This window comes from Nerophis lumbriciformis, linkage group LG24, assembly GCF_033978685.3.
Source record: "Nerophis lumbriciformis linkage group LG24, RoL_Nlum_v2.1, whole genome shotgun sequence".
NCBI classification, from domain to species: Eukaryota; Metazoa; Chordata; class Actinopteri; order Syngnathiformes; family Syngnathidae; genus Nerophis; species Nerophis lumbriciformis.
Genome location: NC_084571.2, coordinates 20,474,149 through 20,499,486, shown reverse-complemented (window position 1 = coordinate 20,499,486; position 25,338 = coordinate 20,474,149). Strand labels below are relative to the sequence as shown.

At 39.9% G+C, this 25,338-nt stretch overlaps 1 protein-coding gene across 2 annotated transcripts in view; it reads left to right on the top strand.

Annotated features, from left to right (window-relative positions):
• Positions 1-56: 56 nt before the first annotated feature.
• lrrc8ab (leucine rich repeat containing 8 VRAC subunit Ab) overlaps positions 57-25,338 on the top strand; it is a 38,535-nt gene continuing 13,253 nt past the window's right edge. The window contains exons 1-3 of one of the 2 annotated variants that reach the window (XM_061981795.1): positions 57-199; positions 3,929-4,053; positions 21,588-23,706. In XM_061981795.1, coding sequence (XP_061837779.1) covers positions 21,595-23,706 — 2,112 coding nt within the window. In that variant the 5' untranslated portion in view covers positions 57-199; positions 3,929-4,053; positions 21,588-21,594. Of the gene's footprint in view, positions 200-3,928; positions 4,054-11,218; positions 11,317-21,587; positions 23,707-25,338 lie in introns of those variants that run through there. The other variant, XM_061981796.1, reaches the window with a different exon arrangement.

Below are 25,338 nucleotides of genomic sequence, written 5' to 3'. Positions count from 1 at the left end.
GCATAGGGCATGACCGGAAGTGGCTTCTTCCTCTACGCTTATTATCAGGCAGGACACCGCCACCTACCGGATGGGCGGGTGCTGGGTTCGGGGAAAACAGCGGCTATCGCTACTAGCCGCTAGCTACAAGAGGACGCAACTAATAGGCGAATATACGCTTCCCGCGGCGCTGGATTTAAAGAAAAATAATTTTAACACGGTAAGTCGACACTTCGAGGGGGTTTCACACACACACGTCTTGTCATGGTGATTAAGCGCTGGCGAGGATGCGGGTCCAGGGGACACAAAGAGCCGGGCGGAGAACATGTAGCATGTTAGCTAGTTAGCTCGCCCTGGCTAAGATGGTCGCCTTGACGCGCTCTTGTTGATACTGTGTGCGCCTATTTGTATTTAAATACATTATTTAATCAAATACATGGATTATATTTGGTTTCAGTTAGACCAGGAGTGTCGAACTCATTTTAGATGAGGGGGCACATGGAGAAAAATCCCGAGAGGGTCGAACTGGTTAAAATCACGGCACGATAACTTAAAAATAAAGACAACTTCAGATCGTTTTCTTTGTTTGAAAATAGAATGCGGTTGATTACATCGGGTATAATGTTCTGATATGATTGGAAGTAGTGTGTGTTTGTAGTTAAATGATAAATAAATGGGTTGTACTTGTATAGTGCTTTTCTACCTTCAAGGTACTCAAATGATAAATAAATGATAAATGGGTTGTACTTGTATAGCGCTTTTCTACCTTCAAGGTACTCAAAGCGCTTTGACACTACTTCCACATTTACCCATTCACACACATTCACACACTGATGGAGGGAGCTGCCATGCAAGGCGCTAACCAGCACCCATCAGGAGCAAGGGTGAAGTGTCTTGCTCAGGACACAACGGACATGGCGAGGTTGGTACTAGGTGGGGATTGAACCAGGGACCCTCGGGTTGCGCACGGCCACTCTCCCACTGCGCCATGCCGTCCCTACAGTTGGTCTGATATTCCTTTAAAAAAAATAGGTTCAGCTGTCTTTCAGAAAGAAAACATAAGAAAGACCTTAAAAAGTAGATGTCGGGTGTGTTCATCTGTGGAATAGCTTGGATCATTCCTTCAAATGTTCCAGTTCCATTCACACATTTAAAAAAAACACTTTAAGACCAATGTCTTGGAAAAATATGTCACTCGTGAATCAACACAGTAGTTAATACTATGATCAATGTTAATTAAAAACTAAATGTGGGATACAAATAATAATGGAAGTATAATTGTTTGTATATAGTATATAATTGGTACAAAGGTTTAACTAACACGTGTACAAGGATATTTCACATGTATTTACTGTGTATATAATTGAACAGTGTTTATGTTGTGTATTTATAATATGTTGTGCAAAGTAAATTTCATATTTTTAGGAAGCTCATCGTGTATTTGACATTGTTTATAGGGTTAGGTGCAATAAGTGTTCAACTTCAGCCTAAACCCTTTCGGTCTGCAACATTTTCAATTTTTGAATGTACAACTGTTTGTTTCTAACCCTAACCCTATTTGTTTTACATATGTAGCATCATCTACAACAGGGGTCACCAACGCGGTGCCCGCGGTCACCAGGTAGCCTGTAAGGACCAGATGAGTAGCCCGCTGGCCTGTTCTAAAAATAGCTCAAATAGCAGCACTTACCAGTGAGCTGCCTCTATTTTTAAAAATGTATTTATTTACTAGCAAGTTGGTCTCGCTTTGCTCAACATTTTTAATTCTAAAAGAGATGAAACTCAAATAGAATTTGAAAATCCAAGAAAATATTTTAAAGACTTGGTCTTCACTTGTTTAAATAAATTCATTTATTTTATTACTTTGCTTCTTATAACTTTCAGAAAGACAATTTTAGAGAAAAAATACAACCTTTAAAATGATTTTAGGATTTTTAAACACATACCGGTATACCTTTTTACCTTTTAAATTCCATCCTCTTCTTTCCTGACAATTTAAATCAATGTTCAAGTAAATGTATTTTTTTTATTGTAAATAATAATAAACACATTTTAATTGAATTCTTCATTTTAGCTTCTGTTTTTTCGACGAAGAATATTTGTGAAATATTTCTTCAAACTTATTATGATTAAAATTCAAAAAAAAAATTCTGACAAATCTAGAAAATCTGTAAAATCTGAGGCTTTTGACAAAGTTGCAGAAAAGTACTCTCAGGTCATAAACAGAGTTGGGCAAGAGTTTGAGAACAGGTTTTGTGACCTGGATCAGCTTGAGCCATGTGTGTCGTTCATTTCTAATCCTTTCATGAACGTGGACATATCATGCATTGCTGAGCAGTTAAGTGCAACATTCAGCCTGGATGCTGAACAGGTGGAGATTGAAATTGTAACACTGCAAAATGACCTCCACCTCAAAGCCCACCAGGCTGCACCAAACTTTTGGTGCCTTGTTGACACAGAAAAGTACAGTGGTGTATGTGCAGCAGCTATGAAGGTTGCAAGCCTGTTTGATTCACCTTATCTTTGTGAATCAGCCTTTTCTGACATGAACTTCATCAAGAATAAACACAGAACACGCCTCACTGATGCACATCTGCAAGACTCACTCAGAGTTGCAGTGTCAAATAAGTTACACACCAGAGTACAACACACTCGTTAACAGCATGCAATGACAGGCTTCCCACTAATTGACAAATAAACAGATAACAGATTTGGTGTCCAGTTCAAAGTGTGACATGATTTATTTAAAAATTTGAGAGTTGACTTTTGCATTTTACATGAGTTATTATTTGTACAAACATGATGCAAAGTAATTCATGATTTGTTAAAAAATGTTAGTGGCTAGCTAGTTAAAATGGGATATTGTGATTTCACAAGACTGTCTTAGAAGTGATCATTTGAAAATGTTCAATTTGAAAAATGTGCACTTCGAGAAAATATAAAAATAAAGTGTTGCATATTGATATTCATCTGTTTCTATATATATTTATTGTGAGAAATCATTAAGATGATCAGTGTTTTCACAAAGATAAATATCATTAATTATTAATAATAACATAGAGTTAAAGGTAAATTGAGCAAATTGGCTATTTCTGGCAATTTATTTAAGTGTGTATCAAACTGGTAGCCCTTTGCATTAATCAGTACCCAAGAAGTAGCTCTTGGTTTCAAAAAGGTTGGTGACCCCTGATCTACAAAGATACAAATAATTGCTATTGCGACATCTAGTGGACACATTTTGAACAGCGGTTTCTTTCATTGCAAAATTTCAGCTCATTTTTATACGCATCCCGCGGGCCGGATAATTCCTGTTCCGTACGATTGACACCCCTAAGCTAGACCGTCCACGCTTTTTTTCCATTAACAAGACTTAGACTTAGACTTCCTTTTATTGTCATTCAAATTTGAACTTTGCAGTACAAATAAGAACGAAATTTCGTTACATTAGCTCATGGTAATGCAGGATAAAAGAGCAATAAGGTGCAAGTATAAATAAATAGATTACTGTACAGATAAATATATTGCACTTTTGCATATGCATCCACGTTTATGGATGTATGTTATATTGTCTTTATATTCCAGCCAGTTAATCCATTTTTGGAGGGAATTGAGGGGATTATTTTAATGCGATCAAGAGTCTTGCGGCCTGAGGGAAGAAGCTGTTACAGAACCTGGAGGTTCTGCTACGGAGGCTACGGAACCTCTTTCTGGAGTCCAGCAGTGAAAACAGTCCTTGGTGGGGGTGGGAGGAGTCTCTACTGATTTTATGAGCCCTGGTCAGGCAGCGGCAAATCCATCCAACAACCGATGTTGGATGGATTTGTCCTACTCATTGCGCACTCCTCGTTAAAACATGCTGCCTCTCACATTGTATTTTCAACTTGATTTATTTTACTTAATCAATGTTTCAAGGACTGCCAAGTGAGTAAAATACCTGTTTGTTCTCAAGCTTCCACACCCCAAGCCCATGGCAACGAGAGGGGCGATGGTCCATGAACCTTCATGGACGCACAGAAAGTGGCTAGTCCACCAGCAACAACACCAAGTACTGGAGCCCAGATAACAGTGAAACCGGTGAGTTATGACATTTTTTGTATGTGTTATTTTGTGCCCAAGCGACCATGTTAGACTCTCGGTGATAAACGCACTGAGAAAACCTAACTTCTTCACTGGTACAGGGATTTCCGTAGATTGCCGCTATACATTGCTTGTGTTCCGTCACGTGACTTCCTCCCGGAAGTGGTGGTCAACCAAGCCTAGATGGCTGTTGTGCAGCAATTAGCGCGCAAACTCTCTTGAGTACCAAAGGGCAGAGATCTTCATGCAAAAAAATCAAATTATGCAATGGAATAGAGCCATATACTTTTATCAAAACAATGATTAACAGTCAGTGAAGTTCACAGACATGTCGAATTAGGGTTGTCCCGATACCAGTATTTTGGTACCGGCACCAAAATGTATTTCAATACTTTTCGGTACTTTTCTAAATAAAGGGGACCACAAAAAAGTTCATTATTGGCTTTATTTTAACCAAAAATCTTAGGGTACATTAAACATATGATTCTTATTGCAATTTAGTCCTTAAATAAAATAGTGAACATTCAAGACAACGTTTCTTTTATTAGTAAGTAAGCAAACAAAGGCTCCTAATTAGTCTGCTGACGTATGCAGGAACATATTGTCATTTTCCATTCTATTATGTTGTCAACATTATAAAGGACAAGCTGTAAAAATGGATTATTAATCCACTTGTTCATTTACTGTTAATATATGCTTATTTTCTGTTTTAACATGTTCTATCTACACTTCTGTTAAAATTTAATAATCAGTTATTCTTCTGTTGTTTGATACTTTGCATTGGTTTTGGATGATACCACAAATTTGGGTATCAATCCGATACCAAGTAGTTACAGGATCATACATTGGTCATATTCAAAGTCCTCATGTGTCCAGGGACATATTTCCTGAGTTTATAAACATAATATACATTTAAAAAGATATTTTGTGATGCTAAAAATATCGATGTAATCATAGTAGTATCAACTAGATACGCTCCTGTGCTTGGTATCATTACAGTGGATGTTAGGTGTAGATGGTGTTCGTTTACATTGTGATGCCGGTGAGCTTCAGTGTGTAGTGAAGCATGTTTAGCTATTCCTCGTCCTGCATGGATGATACCTGTAAGAAACGTACTTTGTCGCCATGGAGACAAGGATTAGTGATTTAGAAGAACCTAAGACGTTGCCGACTGTGGATGGATGTTAGCTGCTAGCTAGCTAGCCATGTCTTAAAGCACCTCTTCCTGAGGGCGTTTCAGTGTTATAACTTCTTCTTTATCGTTGGTTTTTAAGCCAAAATGCGTCCGTTCTCCCTTTTCTGTCTACACTCTGTGTCTGCTTGCAAGTACTCGGTGTGTGTGCACTGCCGAACGTGCTCCTCTGCTCGCAAAACCAGCAATGTCATGACGTGACGACGACGGGGTTGTGGGGGACCTGTACTTTTTAGAGGCGGTATAGTACCGAATATGATTCATTACTAGAACCGTACAACCCTATGTCGAACTATCTTGAGCTCCAGACGTCATTCTACACGACTAAACAGATGAAAACTTGGAAAAGCATGGAAGTCGACAACTTATTTGTGTGTGGCTGGGTCAAGGCAATTGGTATCACGACTCTCCTGGATAAATATGCATCGTTTTTGCTCGGATAAAGTCACATTTTATGATTCAACGTTGCGTCTTACAAGGGCACGTCCATGTAAACAAACTGCGACGACTAGTACCTGACGGCTATCCATTTAGCAAAGTAATGATTACTGAATCATGACCATATTTGATCTTGTCCTGTCGTCATATGTACTCTGACAAGCGTAGAAGTACCTGACAAGGTATCATTGATCCTAACTTTCTGGTTTCTGTTTGTTAAAAATAACTATACAAACAATATCAAGATAATACTTCCATGGGAAATGCTGAACTTGTAAAGTATATAGAAAATATATCAACCAAACCTTTATCAAAGTGGTCACTATTCTACTCCCTTGGACTCAAGTGTTTTCTTCCAGAGCCACGTTTGTTATTGTTTCCTAAAATCTTGCACTCTTCCGCCCCCTTCTTATTATCTCTCGAGGAACTCTGAAGAAACAATTATACTTTTCGCGATTTGAAGGGTTCATATAGTGGAAAAGAGCGCAAGCATAGGACATTTTTTTTGAGAAAGGCTAAATGATGACTGGTACCCATTGAGAACATAGCTGACTTGACCACCATGCATATTTAATGAGCCAGACGTGATGTCATGTAAATCATGTAAACCTGTGACTAGGGGCGTGGTCAATGTGACGTCATGATAGTTTTGATGGCAATGATGCATATATTTTCTTTAAAAAGGCTAAACAAATGTTTTCTGTATATTAAAAAAATAATCTGTTGTATTGTTCTTTATGTTTCAATTGATGCTGCTTATTGTAAAAGGTAATACAGACTACACTATATTCTGCCCTCGCTGAATGTTGGAATTCAATTTGGCAAATATAAAAACAGTCCTTTTGAATTCGAGATGAAATAATTACTTGGTGGTTTATTAATATTCTCCACAATAAAGTCATTTTAAACTAAGCACACTAAGAAACGTACTATATATATATATATATATATATATATATATATATATATATATATATATATATATAATATTACAGTATACACATGAAGTGCACATACATGTAAGAATCACGTTAAAATAATATAGTTTGGAATAAACAGAAAAAATGCAGGAACAATTATGTAGGATTAAGCGGTAGAAAATGGATGGATGGATGGAAGGTTGGCTCTAATGCCGCTAGCTTATTGCTAACATATGATGGATCAGCTCATTGACAGGCTAGCCAAAATTAGCATGGCCAATCGCAGGGCACATACATAGAAAAATAATCTTTCACACTCACATTCATATCTATGGACAATTTACAGTCTCCGATAAACCTAACATGCATCTTTTACATGTACATATATTACACAGGCTTGAACAAGAAATGCCTTATTTAACTTAAAATACCTTTTCTCTTTAACTTTCTCATCTTACTTTTGCCGGGTGCCAACTTTGTTTAGGTGCGTGACCAGCTGTAGCGCTGCTGACAGGCGATTCCGATGCATGTTTTTTTTATTTTTTAAATAAAGCATAAAGGGACATTTTTATGCTATTTGAGATGTTTTTCAAACTTATCATGGCCAATAGTACGTACAAAATAGATTATTTATAGTATAGCCAATCATACAATATACTGCTTTAATTTGTTTTCATGTAAAACATTTTTATGTATTAGGGTGTGCAGGTTTTTATTTTGCACATGTAGGGGTAACCCTGTGATAACTTATTTGAAGATGACCAAAATTCTTCTGACAATTGAGGTTCACACTGCAATTCGGGCTTTTTGTCAAATCCGATCTTTTTAGTGGCCGTTCACATTACAAAAAATGAGATTTCTAATGTGAGTGCAACCTGACCCTAATGTGGACATAACGTTGCATGCACTGCAGTGTTTACAGAAGTAAACATGGCTTCAACTCTCGTCTGTCTCGGCCCTAGCGCATTTGTGGCAATGTCAAGTGTTTTGTGCAATCAAAGTCAACATTTTCTGATCCAAATTATTGCTCGTAGAGGACTAAGAAGGAAGAGTATTTTGGCTCTGGCAGTTTTACAGGATACTTTGCTTGTATGTCTGCTTGAAGAGCGTGTCTGTGGGCGAGCAGTAGAAAGACAAGAGTGGTAGAACTTTCACGTGAGATCCTAAAACATTTTATTTTCTCCTGTTTTCTTCTCCACTGTCAACCATTTATTTTGTAACCATCGAAGAATTATGACGCACATCTTATTTTGATGGCGTTCCGGCATATATATATATATCGGCGTGGCGCAGTGGAAGAGTGGCCGTGCGCAACCCAAGGGTCCCTGGTTCAATCCCCACCTAGTACCAACCTCGTCATGTCCGTTGTGTCCTGAGCAAGACACTTCACCCTTGCTCCTGATGGGTGCTGGTTAGCGCCTTGCATGGCAGCTCCCTCCATCAGTGTGTGAATGTGTGTGTGAATGGGTAAATGTGGAAGTAGTGTCAAAGCGCTTTGAGTACCTTGAAGGTAGAAAAGCGCTATACAAGTACAACCCATTTATCATTATTTATTTCCACATTCGAATTTTGAATTGCACTGTTCACACTGACATGAAAAAATCCAATACAGGTCGCATGGGGAAAAACATTCGGAATCAAGCTGTATTGTGAACGAGGCCTGAGTTTAAAAGTTATCGTATTCTCTGGACTATAAGGCGCACTTAAAATCCTTTTTTCCCCTCAAAACTCGACAGAGCGCCTTATAACCCGGTGCGCCTAATGTACGGAATAATTCTGGTTGTGCTTAGCGACCTCGAAGCTATTTTATTTGGTACCTGGTGTCATGATAAGTGTGACTAGTAGACGGCAGTCAAAGTTAAAGTTAAATTACCAATGATTGTCACACACACACTAGGTGTGGTGAAATGTGTCCTCTGCATTTTACCCATCCCCTTTGATCACCCCCTGGGAGGTGAGGGGAGCATTGGGCAGCAGCGGTGCTGCGCCTGGGAATCATTTTTGGTGATTTAAACCCCAATTCCAACCCTTGATGCTGAGTGCCAAGCAGGGAGGTAATGGGTCCCATTTTTATAGTCTTTGGTATGACTCGGCCGGGGTTTGAAGTCACAACCTACCGATCTCAGGGCGGACACTCTAACCACTAGGCCACTGAGTAGGTGTCAAACATAAGATATATGTGTGGACTGCAATATGACTCAAGTAAACAACGCCAACATTTTATACATTCCATTAAAAATATAGAACATTACACACGTCTCTCAAAAATCTATCAAAATGTTTTAGTACGACTTTGGTAAGCTATAAGCCACACCGCTTTATGGATTGTACTGTGCTTCAACATACGAGTATTATTGTGGTGTGTGTATAATGTAAGACATATTATCTGGCGTTTTGTTTCACAATATTATGCAAAAGCAATTCTTCTTACCTTCTGGTACCTACTGATCTGTATTTGGGATCTGCATAAATCTTGAAAAATTGCGCGTCTCCGCCTTTGTAGTCTGTGTTGACACCGTAGTCGATAAGCTTCTTCTTTTTTTCTATCTTCTTGTTATGTGACATCCATCCTCCACTGTTGCCATTTCTAATATAAAGTAGTGTAAAGTACTTACTTATATCTGTCAGTAAACTCGCCATGAAAGCCCTAAAACATACCGGTGTAGTGAGTTTACATTATTCACTCAAGGATTTTTAGTTATTAGAGAGTTCCGGTCGGACGGTTTTTCACGGGACACATTTCCGGCCTTGTTGTTGTTTCCAGATAAGGAGATGCTGCTCCGTTATTGATTGAAGTAAAGTCTGAATGTCATTAAAACAGTTAGCTCCATCTTTTGTCCCTTCTTCCACCCCCGTCCTTGCACGCAACACTGCTACAACAAAGATGACGGGGAGAAGACGCTGTCGAAGGTGAGCCACGTAAATAAGACTGCCCACAAAACGGCACATCCTGAAGCGACTGTGAGAAAGCGACTTGAAGATGATCTGTAAAACATCATCTATGCAACATTTTGACCAAAGAACCACCATTACATGTTATGTAGACCACAAGGAAGTCTTTTACATTTAGAAAAAATAATAATAATATGACTCCTTTATTGCGCCTTATAATCCGGTGCTCCTTATATATGAAAAAAGATAAAAATAGAGCATGCATCGGCAGTGCACCTTTTAATCCGGTGCGCCCTATGGTCCGGAAAATAGGGTACTGCTAAAACATGAGGTTTTTTATGAATGTGGTGGCTTCAGCACAGAATAACATGAGGCAAGGCCCCGACTAGCGGTGCATATAGGGCACAGGTGTCAAACTCAAGGCCCGGGGGCCAGTTCTGGCCTGCCACATCATTATATGTGGCCCTCAAAAGCCTGGGAAAATAGGGTTTCAATAAAATAAATTTTATTTTTTTATTTTTTTTACTAAATGCATTCCTTTTTTAAATTTTGACAGAAAAAAATCCATATTTTAAACTGTAATATTATCTGATCATGCCAATTATTATATACTGTATTGCAAAACTATTTTTGTGAGATAAAAACAAATAGTTAAATATCTGCTTGTCACCTTTATTTATAATGGGTTATACTTGTATAGCGGTTTTCTACCTTCAAGGTACTCAAAGCGCTTTGACACTATTTCCACATTCACCCATTCACACACACATTCACACACTGATGGCGGGAGCTGCCATGCAAGGCCCTAACCACGACCCATCAGGAGCAAGGGTGAAGTGTCTTGCTCAAGGACACAACGGATGTGACAAGGTTGATGGAAGGTGGGGATCGAACCAGGAACCCTCAGGTTACTGGCACGGCCACTCTCCCAACTGCGCCACGCCGTTAATTTATGTTAATGCTAATTTATGATTTTAAAGCAAATTATACATTAAAAAAATCAAATGCATATGCATTTCGATTAATCATGATTAATCACAGGTTATTACCCGCATGCATATTGTAAATTAATTTAAAAAAAGCGGCCCTCTGAAAGCAGCCATTACTGCGATGTGGCCCTCAATGAAAAAGAGTTTGACACCCCCGGTATAGGGAAAGGAAAGAAGGAAGTTGCAGACAGACAAGTCTTTTTACACGTTCAGACTTGCACGGAGAAAGTGTCGCAAAAGTCAGGCATAAAAAGACAACCAGTCAGGGTTCCTTCTTCACACGAATCAAAATACACAGACACACACAGGTTGAAGTATGGACAAACAACATTTGCACACGCGGATCTGATTACTTACACACAGATCGAGATGCGCAAATACTTTTGCTCCAATAATACTTCCATACTTGGCGTCCATGTCTTTATAGTTTCCTAACAAAGTTCACGTCGGCGCCTGACTCTTATTGTCTAAGGGTAGGTGTGTTGAGGAGGTGACAGTGGAGTATTCCAGAGAGACAACTGGTTGGAGACAGCACTTTCTACAAGGTAAACAGGATCTCCTCCTGAAAGCCGAGGGAGGTGCTTCTCAAGGCCCCCACAGACAATACTCTGGGTATTATTCAAGGAAATGGCTAAGAATAGAGAGCTCGCGAACAAGGTGGCTCCTCTGGCCGTGGTCTTGTTTGGGTTAAACGTGCCAAAACGGAACATCATCTTTAGAGGAGTCACTTCTCAAGAAGCTTGGCGTGCCGTGTCGCATAACATGCTCGGCTGGAAGTCGATTCCAATGATTTTATTGAGTGCTGACGCACAAAAACGGCAAAAAATGTGTAAGTAGAACCCTTTTCCTTTTCTAATGTTAGCGATATTAAGTATAAATGTATTACCTTTGTGTGCGTGATAGGTGTAGGTGGATGTTTCATGCAAGAAAACTGGGTCTCGGCATTAAAATCAATCTCTAAATGATAATTAAAATGATTAATAATTTAAAAAACACATTGAAGCATTTGGGGCAAAATACAGTTTGCATTTTGGCTTCTGGTCCACATGCTTTTGTCCTGCTTTTGCCTATCATTCACAATCTCTATGTAAGACAAGAACACACGTTTTTCTTTATTTAATGCATTCTAAATCGTAATAGACTGCAAGTATGAGGTGGCAGCGAATGGGTGTACTCCATTGTGCCCCACAATGCCTGAAAAAAACGCCAGTAATACGCCATTCTCGTGACCTCCATATTGACCAAGTATTGGCAATTATAATATAGTTATTACCAGTGCTAACGCCATGGAACTACTTTTTGTAGCGCAGAGATCACAGAAAGCTAACTAGTTTATGCAGCTGTTGACATACTAAGATGCTGTAATTCTAGATTATAAATCATGCCTCTCATCTGTTTAGTAGAAGGTTGTGGCCATGAACTGAGAAGTTGGTCAACTTTGACAGTCACACAAAACGACTCTGGTTTCATTAAAAAATTATATATATATTTTTTTACCTGGGTGAGGATTGTAATTACCGTAAATTTCGGACTACGAGCCGTTACTTTTTCCTCTGTCTTGAACCCTACAGCTTGTAAAACGGTGCGGATAATTTATGGATTTGTCTTCGCTGACTGCCGTCATGCAACTATTAGCTAACTAGCTTATTTTGCTATGTTGACATGGTGAGCTGCTGCATCGCCTTTGAACTAGTGAAAGTTAATTCTAGATTATAAATCATGCCTCTGGATCGTATAAGAATGTGGCCATAAACCGAGAAGTTGGTCAACTTTGAATTTATACCCGGAGATGGTAAGAAAGACATGAAAAGACGCTCTTCATTGACACTTTTTTTTTTACCCTTCTTGAGGATTAAGATTAAATCTTCATAATTACAGGGGTTCATGAATGCAACCTCACTTCTGTCAGAATAATTATATATAAGTTATCACACAACTTTGTGTTCTATTGAGTTCAGGTCCCCTGCGAGAAGACAAAAGCTGTCTTTCATCTGATCAAGCAAAAGGCTTGTAAAACTCCACTGTGTGCGATGGGATGCGACATGGAGGTGTCGGTTTCTTTGATCTATTGACAGCCACAGGAAGAGATCTACAAGGCGGAGAGGGAGCAGACCTGACGCAGCTCCAGGCACCTTTTCTTTGAACTGTTTATGACAGAGTGCAACAGCTGTTTATGACCACCTACCCTTAGGAGCAGCTGCGTAATGTAAAGTAATGCTATGTAATCAGAAAAAGCCCAAATAAAGGGAAGCATGGAACTCCCTTGTCAGAGCGATGTGGTGACGCTGTACAAGGGTGCAGGCACACCGGCACACTCCTCATGAGCTAAATTGAATCCTGTCTCTGTTTGATTTCCTTTGCTTCTTGTTTTGTCTAATAGATGTCATCAGTGTTTGAACCTGACAACTTGCGTTAACCATCATTGGTGCATAATGAAGAAGTGCCTAGCACTGCAGCATTAGCGGTGTTGTTGACGTGTTAAATTTTGACAATACATTTTCAACTCAGGTCTACAATAGCACCGGTGCCGATGAACAACCAGTAACAAAAAAAAAAGAAGCTAGCATTGTTTCAATGCTAAAAGAATGCAGACTTAGCCACCTGCAACAAGTGCTCTGTGTTTTAAAGCAGTGTTTTTCAACCTTTTTTGAGCCAAGGCACATTTTTTGCATTGAAAAAATGCAGAGGCACACCACCAGCAGAAATTATTCAAAAACGAAACTCAGTTGACAGTAACAAGTCATTGTCGCAATTGTTGGAGATTACTTTAAACCATAACCAAGCATGCATAAATATAGCTCTAGTGTTTTAGTTCTTGTTTTGCGTTTCTACCTTGGTAGCTTTTTCTTTTTTGGGGGGTATTTTCCTGTGGGGACATTGTTGATTGTCATGTCATGTTCGGATGTACTTTGTTGACGCCGTCTTTGCTACACAGTAAGTCTTTGCTGTCGTCCAGCATTCTGTTTTTGTTTACTTTGTAGCCAGTACAGTTTTAGTCTTGTTCTGCATAGCCTTCCCTAAGCTTCAATGCCTTTTCTTAGGGGCACTCACTTTTTTGTTTAAGCATTCGACACCTTTTTACCTGCACACTGCCTCCCGCTGTTTCCAGTGTTGGGTTAGTTACTGAAAACCAGTAACTAGTTACAGTTAGTAGTTACTTTATTTCAAAAGTAACTCAGTTACTTACACCAAAAAGTAATGTGTTACTGTGAAAAGTAACTATTTAGTTAGTTCTTTTAAAAAATAAAATAAAATTAAGGCTCCCATTAATGCCCTTTTAGCCTTAATTTCAGTACTGTTATTGCACTGGAGAATAATACAATCTGTTGATCAACTTGACATGCATTTGCATCACTAGAACTCTGCTAAGCAATGTGGTCTACATTCAACACACAAAGACAACAATATGTTTCAAAGGGCCAATTTATTTTGGGCCAGAACAAATTAACAAAACTATTTTAAATAGCTGCAACATAACATACATAAGTAACAAACCGCATAATAACATGTCACATGTCACAACATAGCTGTAAACCTGGCTTCACCCAAGGAAGACACACATGACATGATTATATGTCATGTCACTATATACAGCACACCTACTGCTATACACACGCCTAACCAGGCGTTTTTTTCTCTTAAGGAATTGTGAAATAAAATCATGTCTGCATGAGATCAACATTGTACTAAAGCCCAGAACACTCTACGCATTTCCCTAGTTTTAGTTTAGAGAAAAGGAAAGATCGGCCTGGCCCACTAGGATCCCTCTTTATGTTTGTGAACTTTATAGTCTATACATTTAGTGATGTGATAATCAAACACTCTAGAAGTCTAGAATGAAAGAGTATATAAAAGAATTTACAGAGTGTGTGTACCTTCAGTGATGAATGATGAGCATAGGCAGAGTTTTGAGTGTTTTCTTTAGCTTGCTTTCCATGTTTATGTACTCACTGTTCACTGTGTCCAGCTGCCTGAAAGCGGGTGACTCCACTGTAGAAATAGCCTGCATGTCTTCTAGCACACACGCTGCAATGGCTCTATCAATGTTGTCCTGGCTAGCAGTCCCTCCGTTTAAATCCAGCCGCTGTGTGTCTCTCTTTACTAGCTTCGTCAAACCATGTTGCTTTTGTAGGTGTTTCAGCAGATTTGAATTACTGTTTTGGGCAGTAGATAGGATCTTTGATCCAAGACAGAACTTACATTTAACTAAAATGTTATTTTCTTTGTGCTCGACAAAAGAAAAATAGTGAGAATATCTCCATGTTAAGAAACTCTGCTTCGGCTCCGCCATGTCTTGTTAGTAAACACAGACACGCCCCCCTGCCCCACACACACACACCCACACAGAGGCGCTCTTCCTTATGACACAGGAACATTCAGAAGGACGACACCGCAGCAATAAAACACACTCAGATCTTCTCAATTTCTACTATATAAAAATTAACGTAAAATAACGCAGTAACGCATCATGTAGTAACAGTTACTGAGTTACTGAATATAAAAAAATAACGCTATAGACTACTAGTTACCACCGAAAATAACGTAACACGTTAGTCCCAACACTGGCTGTTTCCGACATCTACAAAGCAATTAGAACCGGCTGCCACCTACTGATATGGAAGAGTTACTCTGGTGAGCTCCAGACAGCACAGATATTCAACAACAACACATCATTTGCAGATTATAATTACTGGTTTGCAAAAAATATTTTTAACCCAAATAGGTGAAATTAGATAATCTCCCACGGCACACCAAACAGTATCTCAAGGCACACTAGTGTGCCGCGGCACAGTGGTTGAAAAACACTGGTTTAAAGTACCGTAAGTGATGTAGCGTCCTGACAGAAGTCTGTGGTTTTAAACTTTATTGCTGACCTCGACACGCCAACAGCATAACACAGCTAGCCAGTCGCCACAACAAAAACACAGCACTTCCTCATTATGCAACCCCGCATTTACAAGCATCAAACATTAACCAAGCAAGCCGTTTTTTGCACATTGTGTATGTCCTCTGTATTGCTGCAATAAATATGACAATTTATGGATTTTATTTGTATCAATCACTAATATTATTCATATTATTTTATCGATCACTTTGTGCAAGCACAGCGCTGTTTTTATGTTCAATGTGCAAACTGTATCTTAGTTGTTTAGACGGTAATAATGTGTTTGTATAAGTTTCCAAATACAACAATGAGTAGAGGAGTGTTTTGTATGACGTTTCTTAATGAGGAAAGACATTAGTGGCTCTTGTTTTCATGTTAGTATTTCAGCTAGCTGGCAAGCTAACGCTAGTCGGTCCATAATCTTATCAGTGTGTGGTTAGCAATCACGGTTTGTCGATCATTTTAATTTACAAACCCTGTTTCCATATGAGTTGGGAAATTGTGTTAGATGTAAATATAAACGGAATACAATGATTTGCAAATAATTTTCAACCCATATTCAGTTGAATATGCTACAAAGACAACCTATTTAATGTTCAAACTGATAAACTTTTTTTTGTGTGTGCAAATAATCAACTTTAGAATTTGATGCCAGCAACACATGACAAAGAAGTTGGGAAAGGTGGCAATAAATACTGATAAAGTTGAGGAATGCTCATCAAACACTTATTTGGAACATCCCACAGGTGTGCAGGATAATTGGGAACAGGTGGGTGCCATGATTGGGTATAAAAACAGCTTCCCAAAAAATGCTCAGTCTTTCACAAGAAAGGATGGGGCGAGGTACACCTCTTTGTCCACAACTGCATAAGCAAATAGTCAAACAGTTTAAGAACAATGTTTCTCAAAGTGCAATTGCAAGAAATTTAGGGATTTCAACATCTACGGTCCATAATATCATCAAAAGGTTCAGAGAATCTGGAGAAATCACTCCACGTAAGCGGCATGGCCGGAAGCCAACATTGAATGACCGTTACCTTTGTTCCTTTAGACGGCACTGTATCAAAAACCGACATCAATCTCTAAAGAATATCACCACATGGGCTCAGGAACACTTCAGAAAACCACTGTCACTAAATACAGTTCGTCGCTACATCTGTAAGTGCAAGTTAAAGCTCTACTATGCAAAGCGAAAGCCATTTATCAACAATATCCAGAAATGCCGCCGGCTTCTCTGGGCCCGAGATCATCTAAGATGGACTCATGCAAAGTGGAAAAGTGTTCTGTGGTCTGACGAGTCCACATTTCAAATTGTTTTTGGAAATATTCGACATCATGTCCCGGACCAAAGGGGAAGCGAACCATCCAGACTGTTATCGACGCAAAGTTCAAAAGCCAGCATCTGTGATGGTATGGGGGTGCATTAGTGCCCAAGTCATGGGTAACTTACACATCTGTGAAGGCACCATTAATGCTGAAAGGTACATACAGGTTTTGGAACAACATATGCTGCCATTTAAGCGCCGTCTTTTTCATGGACGCCCCTGCTTATTTCAGCAAGACAATGCCAAGCCACATTCAGCACGTGTTACAACAGCGTGGCTTTGTAAAAAAAGAGTGCGGGTACTTTCCTGGCTCGCCTGCAGTCCAGATCTGTCTCCCATCGAAAATGTGTGGGGCATTATGAAACGTAAAATACGACAGCGGAGACCCCGGACTGTTGAACGACTGAAGCTCTACATAAAACAAGAATGGGAAAGAATTCCACTTTCAAAGCTTCAACACTTAGTTTCCTCAGTTCCCAATCGTTTATTGAGTGTTGTTAAAAGAAAAGGTGATGTAACACAGTGGTGAACATGCCCTTTCCCAACTACTTTGGCACGTGTTGCAGCCATGAAATTCTAAGTTAATTATTATTTGCAAAAAAAAAAAAAAGTTTATGAGTTTGAACATCAAATATCTTGTCTTTGTAGTGCATTCAATTGAATATGGGTTGAAAAGGATTTGCAAATCATTGTCCATCCATCTTCTTCCGCTTATCCGAGGTCGGGTCGCGGGGGCAGCAGCCTAAGCAGGGAAGCCCAGACTTCCCTCTCCCCAGCCACTTCGTCCAGCTCTTCCTGTGGGACCCCGAGGCGTTCCCAGGCCAGCCGGGAGACATAGTCTTCCCAACGTGTCCTGGGTCTTCCCCGCGGCCTCCTACCGGTCGGACGTGCCCTAAACACCTCCCTAGGGAGGCGTTCGGGTGGCATCCTGACCAGATGCCCGAACCACCTCATCTGGCTCCTCTCGATGTGGAGGAGCAGCGGCTTTACTTTGAGCTCCTCCCGGATGGCAGAGCTTCTCACCCTATCTCTAAGGGAGAGCCCCGCCACCCGGCGGAGGAAACTCATTTCGTCCGCTTGTACCCGTGATCTTGTCCTTTCGGTCATAACCCAAAGCTCATGACCATAGGTGAGGATGGGAACGTAGATCGACCGGTAAATTGAGAGCTTTGCCTTCCGGCTCAGCTCCTTCTTCACCACAACGGATCGATACAGCGTCCGCATTACTGAAGACGCCGCACCGATCCGCCTGTCGATCTCACGATCCACTCTTCCCTCACTCGTGAACAAGACTCCGAGGTACTTGAACTCCTCCACTTGGGGCAAGATCTCCTCACCAACCCAGAGATGGCACTCCACCCTTTTCCGGGCGAGAAATCATTGTATTTCGTTTATATTTACATCCAACACAATTTCCCAACTCATATGGAAACGGGGTTTGTATTACGGTAATACTAACTACTGTTTATGTGCATGTTGTACAAAACACTCGCAGCTGCTGAAACCGATGCAAAGAATGCCAGCTCCTGCAGCCCGTAACAATGCTTGCACATGGCAATTATCGAGGCTGGCAAAGTTATCAAGTTCACTTTTATTTATCATTTAATTAATTGTTTTATAGTTTTGTTTGTTTTGTGCCGATACACTGTATACAATATTTACAACACATGTGCAACATCCATATTCTTCTTAAAATGAATACACATACCGTATTTTTCGGAGTATAAGTCGCTTCAGAGTATAAGTCGCACCGACAGAAAATGCATAATAAAGAAGGAAAAAAACATATATAAGTCTCACTGGAGTATAAGTCGCATTTTTTGGGGAAATGTATTTGATAAAACCCAACACCAAGAATAAACATTTCAAAGGCAATTTAAAATAAATAAAGAATAGTGAACAACAGGCTGAATAAGTGTACGTTATATGACGCATAAATAACCAACTGAGAACGTGCCTGGTATGTTAACGTAACATATTATGGTAAGAGTCATTCAAATAACTATAACATATAGCACATGCTATACGTTTACCAATCTGTCACTCCTAATCGCTAAATCCCATGAAATCTTATACGTCTAATCTCTTACGTGAATGAGCTAAATATTATTATTTGATATTTTTCGGTAATGTGTTAATAATTTCACACATAAGTCGCTCCTGAGCAGAGGTGGGTAGTAACGCGCTACATTTACTCCGTTACATCTACTTGAGTAACTTTTGGGATAAATTGTACTTCTAAGAGTAGTTTTAATGCAACATACTTTTACTTTTACTTAAGTATATTTATAGAGAAGGAACGCTACTTTTACTCCGCTACTTTTATCTACATTCAGCTCGCTACTCGCTACTAATTTTTATCGATCTGTTAATGCACGCTTTGTTTGTTTTGGTCTGTCAGACAGACCTTCAAAGTGCCTGCCTTACTGGTGACGTTTCACTTCGTTCCACCAATCAGATGCAGTCACTGGAGACGGTGGACCAATCAAACAGAGCCAGGTGGTCACATGACCTGACTTAAACAAGTTGAAAAACTTATTGGGGTGTTACCATTTAGTGGTCAATTGTACGGAATATGTACTGTACTGTGCAATCTAATTATAAAAGTTCAAATCAATCAATCAAAAGTGTGAAGGAAAAAAGATACTTGTTTTATTTCAACCGTACCGTCAAAAGCCTCAAGACTGACCGCACGGACGTTCCTGTCTTCACAATAAAAGTGCCGCGCCATCGCGCCTGCGCTTTCAAAACAAGAGTCTCCGAAAGCCAGCGTAAACAAGCTAGCAAGCTACGGAGTTTGACACCAATATATTTCTTGTAAAGTGTATAAAAACGAATATGGAAGCTGGACAAATAGGATGCCAAAAACCCACCACTTTCATGTGGTATTAGACAGAAAGGAGGAACTTTTCTTCTCCTCCATTTGAAAACGTGGACGTTATCATCACGACTGTCTGATTACAATCAACGCAAGTCATCAGAATCAGGTAATACACCAACTTATATTCTAGTCTTCATTAAAGAAAGGAATCTATATGTTAAACATGCATGTATATTCATTAAAACACCTTTAACATGTAAACAAAAACAGCAAAATAAATACTTATAAATTATATACTGTATATATCAATGTATATGTATGTATGTATGTATGTATGTATATATATATATATATATATATATATATATATATATATATATATATATATATATGATATGAGTGTGTATGTGTCAGTTACTCAGTACTTGAGTAGTTTTTTCACAACATACTTTTTACTTTTACTCAAGTAAATATTTGGGTGACTACTCCTTACTTTTACTTGAGTAATAAATCTCTAAAGTAACAGTACTCTTACTTGAGTACAATTTCTGGCTACTCTACCCACCTCTGCTCCTGAGTATAAGTCGCACCCCCGGCCAAACTATAAAAAAAAAAACCTGCGACTTATAGTCCGAAAAATACGGTATTAATAAAACATTTTTGCTACTGATCAGCCCGAAAAGGAGTAGGAAGAAGAAAAACGTGTAAATTCCCACCCCATGGTCATTTCACCTTTACTGGTTACAGTGGTACACACTACAGTGACGCTCATTTTAACCTAGATTCTGCTCAAATTAAGTTTGTGTGATCTCTGTAACCTGCTCCGTGTATAATCGGTATGGCTTTTTTCTGCAAGATGACAAGTTGTTGTAATGTCATATTGTAATTATTTATTCCGTATTTGCTTGATTGATTGATTGATTGATTGATATTGGCCCAGGTATAGTTAGAACTGTACGCTACATCGAAGGAATTTAGCATACATGTGCATGTACGAACCAGTCTGCTGCCCAACAAAAGGATAGAGACAAATAAGGAACATATCGGCTACAACTTTGGATTCCAATTGAATGAAAATGGCGGACTCGCGCAAAGCTGTTTGGGTGAACATTTACCATATATGGAGCTATCCGCTGATGTAAACGGGTCATTTGAGGCAAGATTGATTTTTTTTATATATTGACCGCGATTATTCCATGGTTTGATTTGAAATTTTGGGGACTTATTGGGATTCTAGATACACAAAAACAAGTATTTTGGTATAAGAGGGCCCCTTTAACACCTCCAATGTTGTAGATTTAAAAGTAGCATCAGTCTCTTGATCTTTACTATAGTTTAGTGACATTTGAGGCTTATTCCTCCCCAAACTTTCAATGTAAATGATAAATTGCAATCTTTGTTGCATCCCATTTTTGAAGTACATTGTAATGTGTTTTTCTCTGACTTTTTCATGAGTACATTTGTAAAATTGATAGTTTAAGCTGAACTATTTTGTTTAATACAACACTGGCTTGAAAAAATAAGTTTACCCTGCCCTAAAAGTAATACCGGTATTTAAAAATGCATTACCGGTATTTGTTCATTACTTTTCCCCAAACTTAAGCATGGAAATGTGTACAGCCGTGACTCCGTTTTTCATCAGCACTACAACTGATGAATGTTGTACTGGAACTCTGTTGTTTATTTATGGGGACAATTCCTTTTATTCTTATCTATATGATTAAAGACACCACCAAGTTACAGAAAATTACACTTCATATTTAATTGACTAATGATTTTAGGCTTGAAAGCCAGTGTGACACCACATTTCAGAGATTAATTAGACCTGTTAGAGCAACAGTATCTTGTCCATTAAGTCTATGAATGAACACTTTGCCAGGAAAACCTGGAATCTCAGTTTCAGTGTTCATCCTTTATACATTCTTCAAATGAACCATCTGGAGTCTTTAGATGTTTGTTAGTTTGGCGTTCTGCACTCATTTTTAAGAAAACTGTCGTGGTGAATAGCAAATTAGCATTCAGGTGGACTTAGCATTTCTTTGTACTGAAATGTGTGTTTTTCCTCCCAGATAAACCATGATCCCCATCACTGAACTGCGGTACTTTGTGGACACACAACCGGCCTACCGTATCCTGAAACCATGGTGGGATGTGTTCACCGACTACATCTCCATCGTCATGCTCATGATCTCGGTGTTTGGGGGGACCCTGCAGGTCACCCAAGACAAGATGATCTGCTTGCCCTGCAAATGGGTGGTGGATCAGACCTGCAAGAAGAACGTAAATTCTACGTTTGGCCCATCGTTTTCATTGGAGCCCAAAGGAATCCAGTATGATTTGGACCGCCACCAGTACAACTATGTAGACGCTGTGTGCTACGAAACCAGGTTGCACTGGTTCGCCAAGTATTTCCCTTATCTAGTGTTACTCCACACCCTTATTTTCCTAGCATGTAGCAACTTCTGGTTCAAGTTCCCTCGGACGAGCTCCAAACTCGAACATTTTGTGTCCATCTTACTGAAGTGCTTTGATTCACCGTGGACCACTAGGGCTCTGTCAGAGACGGTGGTCGAAGAAAGCGATCCGAAACCAATGAAAATGAACGGCTCAATGGAGCACAAAGAGTCCGTCATCAGTGAAGATGTGGAGGCGAGTGTTCCGATGCTCCAAAGGACAAAGACACGCCTGGAGCAGGGCATTGTGGACCGTACCGACACTGGAGTTTTGGACAAGAAAGAAGGCGAGCAGGCTAAAGCGTTGTTTGAAAAGGTGAAAAAGTTCAGAATACACGTGGAAGAAGGAGACATCGTGTACCGACTGTACATCCGTCAGACTATTATCAAGGTCATCAAATTCATTTTGATAATATGCTACACAGGGTATTATGTGAATGACATCAAGTTCAGCGTCGACTGTAATGTCGATATCGAGAGTCTGACAGGTTACAGTGTTTATCGCTGTGCTCATCCGTTGGCTACCCTTTTTAAAATTTTGGCCTGTTTCTACATTAGCTTAGTGGTGGTCTATGGGCTGATCTGCATGTACACTCTGTGCTGGATGCTGCGACGCTCCCTCAAGAAGTATTCCTTTGAGTCAATACGGGAAGAGAGCAGCTACAGCGACATACCCGATGTCAAGAACGACTTTGCCTTCATGTTGCACATGATAGATCAGTATGACCCTCTTTACTCCAAGCGCTTTGCTGTGTTCCTCTCGGAAGTAAGTGAAAATAAACTGAGGCAGCTCAACCTCAACAACGAGTGGACTCTAGACAAGCTCAGGCAGAGGATAACCAAGAACTCCCAGGAGAAGCTGGAGCTGCACCTTTTCATGCTCAGCGGCATTCCCGACACAGTATTTGACCTGATGGAGCTGGAGGTTCTCAAACTGGAGCTGATACCGGACGTGACCATCCCGCCGATCATTGCTCAGCTCGTAAACCTGCGAGAGATGTGGCTTTACCACACCCCAGCTAAGATTGAGGCCCCGGCGTTGGCGTTCTTGCGTGAGAATTTGAAGTCCCTTCACATCAAATTTACAGACATCAAAGAAATTCCTTTGTGGATTTACAGTTTGAAGAATCTAAGTGAGCTCCATCTTACCGGGAATCTGAGCGCTGAGAACAACCGCTACATTGTCATCGACGGGCTGCGGGAACTCAAGAGGCTCAAGGTTCTTCGTCTCAAGAGCAACCTCACCAAGCTGCCTCAAGTTGTGACCGACGTGGGTATGCATCTCCAGAAGCTGTCAATCAACAACGAAGGCACCAAGCTCATGGTGCTGAATAGCCTGAAGAAAATGGTCAATCTGACGGAGCTGGAGCTGATCCGCTGCGATCTGGAGCGCATACCGCACTCCATCTTCAGCTTGCACAACTTGCAGGAGATCGACTTGAAGGACAACAACCTAAAGACCATCGAGGAGATCATCAGTTTCCAGCACCTTCACAGGCTGGTCTGCCTTAAGCTCTGGTATAATCAAATCGCCTACATTCCCATTCAGATCGGCACACTGATCAACTTGGAGAAACTGTACCTGAACCGGAACAAAATTGAGAAGATCCCCGGACAGTTGTTTTACTGCCGCAAGCTCCGCTTCCTAGACCTTAGCCATAACAACCTAACCAACATCCCGGCTGACATTGGATCCCTGCAGAACCTTCAGTACCTTGCAGTGACAGCCAATAGAGTGAGTATCTGATGAGTTATCTTTTTAAGTGCAGTTTGCACCAAGTTTCAGATGGTAAACATATTTTGTCATTTCCATTTTAAGGCAACTAAAATATCTGTCCTGAACCCTGTAGATTGGAACGAGACAGGCTGCAATTTGTTACACGGTCGGTGGAATTTTATGAATAGAACGGGGATAAACATGATTCATTGTGTCGACATACACAAAAAATGTCGCTCCTTCGCTGTTATCTTGATAAAAATGAAACAAACAGTGACATTTTGAAATACCACAGTTTACGACAAAGAGGATTTAATGCGATGTCTTGCTTATTTATGAATAATGTCAGACAAAAGCACTGAACCAGGTCACTTTTTCTTTGTTAAAGTTATTGGCCAATATCAAAATATCCCACTATTTGGGTAGCGCACACTATCTCTCAGCCTTCATGCTTCCTGTTGGAAATGCAAACTATTTACGCAACAGAAACCGAGTTACTAATCTGTTCCATACTAAAGTCAAATCCTTGTGTTTCATAGATGAAGGTATTGGACCAATGGACATGAATCCGTGAAAGCAAAAATGTTGTATACAAATACATAGTTTATGTATTTGCCAAATATGCAGTAAAAGGGGAAGCAAATCCCTTATTTTAAAACCGGGTTCCTCAATCTTTGGGTCATCTTTTACTGCTGGGATGTTTTTCTAAATTGTGTTGGGGGCCACATTTCGGGAAAGCTAATGACCGGGGGGTGAGGGAGCCCGGACTTCTCCCTTCATTGTTATTCTTATTCTGTATACAGACTTGCCAACCTTGAGACCTCCAAATTCGGGAGATTTGGGGGGTGGGAGGGGGGGTGTTGAGGTGGTCGGGGTGGGCGGGGCCGGGGTTAAGGGGGGAGGAGTATATTTATAGCTAGAATTCACTGAAATTCAAGTATTTCTTATATATACTGTGTATATATATATATATATATATATATATATATATATATATATATATATTAGGGCTGCAACTAACGATTAATTTGATAATTGATTAATCTGTCGATTATTACTTCGATTAATCGATTAATAATCGGATAAAAGAGACAAACTACATTTCTATCCTTTCCAGTATTTTATTGAAAAAAAACCAGCATACTGGCGCCATGTTCTTTCAACTTGCCAAATAAAACAAGGAAAATGTTACAAAAATGCACACTTTTGACACCCCTGCTATAGATAATAAAAAAATAAATCTGATAAATGTATCGATAAAAAGCAGAGCCTGACGACGCATGCACGTTTATCATAAATCTCTCGCTCTCTCTGTCTCTCCCCCTCCCTCACGAATGCTGCTGCACGCACATTTTGTTGTGTTTTTAACCTTCTTAACCCTGAACGTATATTGAAAATACACGCAACCCTAACTCAAAATGCCGGACATTTGAGGCATTTAAGAAACACCGCCCGACAGCCCCGCAAAAGAGGACATGCCCGGTGAAAAGAGGACATATGGTCAGGACCTAGCATGCTAGCAGCAATCGGTTTCACGTCCGGTGAAACCGATCGCTGCTAGTCCTCTTGTGCTAGCATGCTAGCAGCTAACGGGCTTGGATAGACTGACCATACGTCCTCTTTTCACCGGACATGTCCTCTTTTGCGGAG